General features: G+C 59.5%; 1 protein-coding gene across 1 annotated transcript; it reads left to right on the plus strand.

Moving 5' to 3' along the window:
- Nucleotides 1–7,225, plus strand: CDC34 (cell division cycle 34, ubiquitin conjugating enzyme; the record flags this gene model as incomplete). Its single annotated transcript, XM_084250289.1, has 5 exons — nucleotides 1–177; nucleotides 2,592–2,678; nucleotides 2,773–2,870; nucleotides 3,580–3,714; nucleotides 7,012–7,225. 5 exons carry the CDS (start codon nucleotides 1–3, stop codon nucleotides 7,223–7,225), a joined length of 711 nt encoding a protein of 236 aa, XP_084106415.1.

Genomic DNA, 7,225 nt, shown 5'->3' on the forward strand with positions numbered 1-7,225 from the left:
ATGGCCCGGCCGCTGGTGCCCAGCTCGCAGAAGGCGCTGCTGCTCGAGCTCAAGGGGCTGCAGGAAGAGCCGGTCGAGGGCTTCCGGGTGACCCTGGTGGACGAGGGCGACCTGTACAACTGGGAGGTGGCCATCTTCGGGCCCCCCAACACCTACTACGAGGGCGGCTACTTCAAGGTGAGCTGCAGCCCCGCCGGCCCGGAGGCCCGGAGGCCCGCCCGCGCCCGCCGCGGCTCCCGGAGAGGACGCCCGCCCTCCACCCTCCACCCTCCACCCTCCACCCTCTTTGTGTCTGGGCGGGGGTCCCGGCTCGCCCGGGGAGACAAAGGGACGCCCGGAGCCCGCCCGCGGGGGGGGGGGGGGCGCGGCCCTCCCGGGACAGGTTCCACCGCGGGCCCAGACGGGACCTTGGCGGCTGAGCCCGCTTGGAAAACGGCAGCCCTTGCCGGCAGCAGCCCCCAGCGCCGGGCTCTGGCGGCCTCTGCCGCGAGGGTGAAGCCGGGCGCCCACGCCCACCCGCCGCCGGCCGGCCCGGCCCCTGCCAGCAGCCCCGCGTCCCGGCTCAGAAGCCCTGGCCTCCCCCCAGCTGACCTTTTTCAGGTTCCGCTGTGGAGCTGGCTTCCTCTGGCCCAAATCTCACACGCTGGCCGTTTCTTCTGTACTCTGTGGGGTTTCGTCCCAAGTGGCTCCTTGTTGTTGCTGGTAGCAGAGAGCCCCCTCCCTGGAACTGGGTGTGTTTCTGTCTCGTGTGGCAAAGGATTCGGGCCAAAATCAGGGCAGCTTTCAGCACCTCAAGACCTGAGCTACAGCCTTGCAGAGCTCAGGACAAATCAGGCGGTCTCCCTGTACACAAGGTGGGGAATAAGCCCTCAGCCTAGCCACACACACCCCTCCCCGCCCCCATCAGCCTGCAGAGAGCCCAGCAGCTCTGCCATACTCCGTTCTGCCTGGGTAGGGGTAGAAAGCACTAGTAGGCCAGACTTCGGCGGGCAGGGCATGGTTCCCATCACCGCTAGCACAGATGTCTGTGTTTGCACTTTGAGCTAATGTCTTAGCTGTGCCTGCTCAGTAGCCTGGAGGGAACAGCCTGGCCTGCAGGGGGGATGATTCCTGGGTGGAGATTCCCTCTTTGCTGGGGCGGAATGGAGGGTAAGTGTGAACATCCTTCCCCTTGCAGAGAACAGATTGGGAGCCAAATTATTTAACCAGCCCCCTTCCTGTCGCCTCTTTGGGGAGCAGAGGTATGAGACTTGGAGTTGCTCAGAGCCAGGATAAGGGCCCCAACCTGAGAGCAGGCCAGATCTCTTAAGGACGGGTACGGTTTTCTGGTGATTTCCTTTCAGTAGGTTGCCAGGGGTATCGGTAGAGCCTCCCAGGCTGGCGCTGAGGGATAATGCTGATTTTTCTAGAGAAGAATGGATTGGGGATGGGGCTCTCCCATAGACTTGGGTCACATCTGCCATAGGGTCTGTCCTCAGAGAAGCCATTAAGGGACCCAGGTCATCCTGAACCCCGACTTTCAACTCCTTCCCCTGGGTTAGTTGGGGAATTGTAGGGGGAAGACCCACAGGAAATGTGAAAATGCGGGGATTGGCACCATCACTTCCCAACTCCTCCTTTATGCCCTGGGGACAATGCAGAGCTCTGGAAAGGTGCCAGAGTGTTCCCTCCCTGCTGTGTGCTTGGGCCGGTACTATTCTTCCCTGAGCCTCAGTTGCCCCGTGATCAAGACATCTCCAAGTTCTGAAAATGGGAGACTTGGAGCTTGGTGGGTGCTGGGTGCAGAGGAGCCTGCCCTTACTGCGCTGAGGAAACTGCGGCCATCACTTAGAAGCTAAGTTCCAGCTGAGTTCTGAGACCTGAGTTCTAGGCTTGCTCTGCGGTGCTGACAAGTTACTTTCCTCCCAGGGCGCAGCATATTCACCAGAGAGCTCAGGGACTTCCCTTAAATACCCCACGTGCCCCCTGCCTTGGAGGGTGAATCTCCAGAGGTGGCAAAGGTGTCCCACCATGTCCCCCAATGCCCCGCTTGGCCCCAAGGGCCTGAAGTCCAGCTAGAGTCCTGATGACAGGCACTGGGGCTGACACAGGCAGCGTCTCCTTGCCTGCTGTGGACTCACCGGCTTTGTCACCAGGCAGTCAGCCCTTCCTGGTGCCCTCACCCTTCACGATGAGCCCTGTGGGTGGAGCGTCCATCAGCAGCCGACTCGCCTCCTCTCTCGGCGCAGCCCAGGAAGGTTTCAGGAGTGATCACCAGGGAACAGCATCAGTTCCAACCCTCTCCATTGCCTCAGACTGGGTCTGAGTATCTGCTCCTGTGCTGGGTCCTGCTGTGTGCTGGTGTGAACTGGCCACACTCCCTGGACCTGGGGTCTTGGAGACGGGATCCTGGGCAGGTACTGATTCCTCAGCAGCAGACTGGAGGACGGGCTCGGTTCAGGTGATCCTGAACAAGCCCAGGGCAGCCTGTTGTGAACCTCACCCGGGCCTGTGAGGAGTATGGGCAGCAGGCAGTGTCCCTCCGTGTTTTCACATCTGTGGGCAGCCTGGCCTAGCTGAGCCCCCTGCTGTCTGCTCCCCCACTCCCACAGGCACGCCTCAAGTTCCCCATCGACTACCCTTACTCCCCGCCAGCATTCCGGTTCCTGACCAAGATGTGGCACCCCAACATCTATGAGGTGAGCATGCCCCTCCTGACCCCTCTAGTGGGGGTGGGCAGGGGACTTGGGGTCACAGGACCCAGTATGGCACTGACCCTCCTGTCCTGCACAGACAGGGGACGTGTGCATCTCTATCCTCCACCCCCCCGTCGATGACCCCCAGAGTGGGGAGCTGCCCTCGGAGCGGTGGAACCCCACCCAGAATGTCAGGTGAGGCTGGGCTAGGCACACAGCCCCTTCTCCCCCCACCCCGCTTCCTGTGTCCTTGAACTTCTTGTTCCTGTGGGGTTTCCTCAAGCCTAGAGACACAGACATGGGAAGACAAACCTTGTGGTTCTCAGGGCCACCGTGCTCTATAGTGCATCTGGCCTCCCCAAGAATACTTTGGGGCCCCCGGCTCCACTTCACTGGCCTCTCTCTTTCCTTAACCCCCGCAGAGCCCAGCCACCTGCATCCTCACCCTGAATAGGCCGGCTCCTGAATGCAGACACCCTGTCTCCTGGTCCACATGTCCTTTGTCCAGCCCAGGCCATAGCAGAACTTGGTAGCATGAAGGAACCCAGTCACGTGGGGGGTGGGAGGGTTTCAGGGGGAAGCAGGTTGGTTCTCTGCCCACACGCTTCATGTCTGGAAGCAGGGTGTGCAGCAGAGTGGGGAAGGAGGCAGGTGAAGAGGCCAGAGCTCAGCCCCCTGTCCTGGGAACCTAAAGCACAGCCAGTGGTGGTGAGAGGCCCATGTCAGTGCCCCGTGGGTGAGGGTGTCTCTAGAAGCTTCCTCGCTCTGAGAGCAGCGGGCTCTGGGCTCCTGTGAGTGGCAGCCACTGCAAGCTATGCCTTTGCTTCTTGCTGCAAGCTTCTTGCTGGCCTCCCAGAGAGTGGCACCCCCACACCTTCTGCCCACTGACCCCGTGCTCCTGCAGGACCATCCTCCTGAGCGTCATCTCCCTCCTCAACGAGCCTAACACCTTCTCTCCGGCCAACGTAGACGCCTCAGTGATGTACAGGAAGTGGAAAGAAAGCAAGGGCAGGGACCGGGAGTACACAGACATCATCCGGTGAGGAGGTCACAGAGGGGCTCAACCCACGGGGTGGGGCAACGAGGGAGGGTGTGTGTGGCTCAAGGCACATAGTGCACAGAGTGGCCCGCATGTAGTGCGTGTGTTAGGTGTGCACATATGTGTTGTCATATATGGGCAGAAAAGTCGGGCACGTAAATACCTGGTGTCCACCATCACATCTTGACAAGGCCATGCCCCATTCCTCTGCTTTGTAACCAAAATACCAGAGACTCCTGGTCCTTGTTCTGCCCAGCTGGCTCCCTGTTACGATGCGGGCAGTGCCTCCTCGGAACAGCAGGCCTTCTGCTCACGCTGCCTGTAACTAGGGTGTGCAGCTCAACTGTTGGCTCTTAAATGCCGTGTGACCCCACCTCAGCGCGCGTGCAAATGTCCTGTTCCGTGAGCACTCTGTTTCACGTGTCGTTTTGTCAGGGAAATGTTTTTCTTACATTACTGAGATCATGTTTCTGTAGCGTCTTTTCCATTAATAAATCTCAGCTGTGAACCATTTATGTGTATAATTTTGAAATCTGGAGTCATTTCCTAAAGGCAGAGAAGCCATCGTGGAGTTAGTACATGTAGTAGTCTTTTCTAGAAAAAACTTTCCCTGATTCTGAGAGCAACATGTTACTCTGAATTTGCCCTCCATTCTCATTGTAGCTGTTTCTGGCCTTCTCCCTTGTGCAGGCGCGTCCGCGAAGGGGCCTTTCACACACCGAATCTTTGGGTCCCAGGAGCCCAGTCAGGGCGGTTTGTTCACACCTGGCAGCGCTGGGCCTCAGCTTGGTCCCTCAACCGCCTTCTCTTCCTTGTTTTGTTCTGAGAACTGCTGCGGCCAGTGTCACTCTAGCGCAGCGTTCCAGACTTGTTTCGTGGCACACTGCACCATTCATACGGTTTTGTCATGTACTTTCTTAGGTTGTCACTTGCTTATTAATTAGAAAATAAATAAGCAGTTAGTTACAGCTGTTCCAGACCTGGGTGTTTACGTGGAGGCTTGAGTCCACACTAGTTTGCACACAAATGTTTGAAGCAGCTGTGGTTCGCCCAAGGCTGGCGACATCCCAAATGTCCATCAGCCTGGGAAGGGTGGGCTGGTCAGGCTGCCTAATGGCGGCGTCTCTGCCGTGTGTGCCAGAGGAAGCCAGGCTGAAGGAGAACAGACTGCCATCTGGGGTGTGGGGAGCTCAGGCGGCGTGGCTGTCAGGAGGGGGGTTTGAAAGGTACGGACACCTCTGGTGGGGACTATGCCCTGGGTGTGCGCGGGCAGACCAGCACTGCAGTTGTGTTGCTGATGCTGCAGAAACGCTTCTTAAGAAGGGAACGTGCATTTGCACCCAAGTGCAAATAAGTAAAAGCCCCACAACCCTGGTGTCCTCTTGGTGTGCCTTCCCATTGTCCACCTGGACCGTCCCTTCTGCCCTGCCGGTCACGCCGCTCCCAGCCTGCACCACTGGCCTTTGCCCAGAACTGTCTTTCTAGAACATGGTGGAAATGCAGAGGCTCCACCTGTGTAGCTGCTGCTTTCCTTTGCCTCACCACCGAGCTCTGTCCACATGGTGTCATGTGCTTGCTTCTCTCCCCATGTGACATTCCTCTGGTTAGAGCCACGCAGCACTGCTGCTTCCCCTGCCTCCCAGGAAGCTGGTTCCCATGTTTTCTACACACATGTGAGCACAACATGTGCATGTACCAAACGTGTGAGTGCGATGTGTGCTCACTGACAGGTGGCTGTGTCTGTGCACCTGTAGCGGTGTGCGTGAGCACTTGTGCCCGTGCAGATAGGCTCTCAGGCTCAGTGTGCACACGCTAGGCTGCCGGAGGGCTTCTGGGGTCAGCACCTCGCACACATCCTGCAGGTGAGCTGGCCTTTGTCTTTCAGATGCTGCATCGTGAGCTCGTGTATACCTGTGCACACCAGACAGGTGGGGGATTTTATGGGGTTGGTGGCCTTGCACATGGTACAGGTGACCTACTGCCCATTTGCATGTGTGTGTGTCAAGGGGGTTAACAAGATTTCATGGGTTGAGGACCTTGCAGTGTTCAGCCACACGCTGGTTTATTTCCATTTCTTTAGCCTTAGGTACAGTTGTTTGAATTCCTCTTACAGGCGTGGCCTGGCTCTCCTGGTTGTATGTGGTAGTTTACATAAGCGGAGTTCAGCGCTGTTTCCTGGCGAGATCGAGATCGCAGAGTCAGTCCTGTGCGTTTTGTCCACAGACCCACACACACCAGGTGGCGGGGCTGTAAGCGGACGGGCGGCCCCTCCTGCTGTGTGTCCCTGCTACCTGATGTGCCCTCCCACTCCTGAGCGGGAGGCCCTAGGCAGGGCTTGGGGGGCGCGGGGCTGGGGTGAGTACCTGTTTGGCTCCTCCAGAGAGCCCTACCCGTGTGCCCAGCTGCCTGCCCCAGTTCTCCTGGCTGCCTCCCACGTGGCACCAAAATAAAAACCAGCCTATTTTTATCCTCAGCGCTCCCTGTGGGCCAGCGCACATGTGCCACAGGAGCGGGCGCAATGGCAGCGCCGTGCTGACTGCTCACTCCCGGGGCTGTGCTCCCGTGGTGCTGCTGCTGTGGCGATGGAGCCTCTGCTACTCAGAGGTCTCAGCACCTGCTGGAACTTTGAGGTTCCAGTTTCAGACATAGTTCATGCTGAGACACTGGGTGTGTGCCCCCCGGTAGGAGCTGCTACTCTGTGCCCCTGCCTGTTCCCCGTCACCATGAGAAGGCTTTCCTGGCCTGCCAGCCCCTCACGAACGGCAGCGTGCTCCGCCGGAGAGCGGCAGGCTGAGGAACACAGTGATGGGGCGTCTGATGCGGCTTCCTGGGTGTGACTCTATTCTCCCGCTCCTGGGCACTCCTCGGCCCCTCCCTGTGCATCGCCACCCCCGCGCAAGCTTTCCCTGTTAGGAGGGCTGGCGGGCAGGGAGAAGTGCCCTGCTCCACGTCCGCGGTAGCAGACTGCAGCCCGCCCCTGCCGACGGTCCGTCTGGGAGGTTAAATGGTCGTTTGGTGCAGCACTTGGACCTAGCCTGGCGGCACCTGCCCTGTGGAATGCCGTGTCTCAGGATAACGGTGGAGGGTCCCTGCGTGCAGAGCTCTTCTGCCTGCGGGGCCCCCTGCGGCCCCGAGCATGCCCCCTCCCTGTCCTGGCGGCCTTGCGTGCCAATTCCCGAGAGCTCTGCCTGCTCACCTTCTTCCCATTGGAGGGACGACAGGCTCGTCCTACCTGCTGTGAGACCCCGTGGGGACAGGCCTCTGTGGTGCTGAGTCCCTGCCCATCTGTCCCCCCAGGAAGCAGGTCCTGGGGACCAAGGTGGATGCGGAGCGGGATGGTGTGAAGGTGCCCACCACGCTGGCCGAGTACTGCGTGAAGACCAAGGCCCCGGCGCCCGACGAGGGCTCAGACCTGTTCTACGACGACTACTACGAGGATGGCGAGGCCGAGGCGGAGGCCGACAGCTGCTTCGGGGATGATGAGGATGACTCCGGCAACGAGGAGTCCTGA

The sequence above is a fragment of the Talpa europaea genome, assembly GCF_964194135.1.
Source record: "Talpa europaea genome assembly, chromosome: 12".
NCBI lineage: Eukaryota > Metazoa > Chordata > Mammalia > Eulipotyphla > Talpidae > Talpa > Talpa europaea.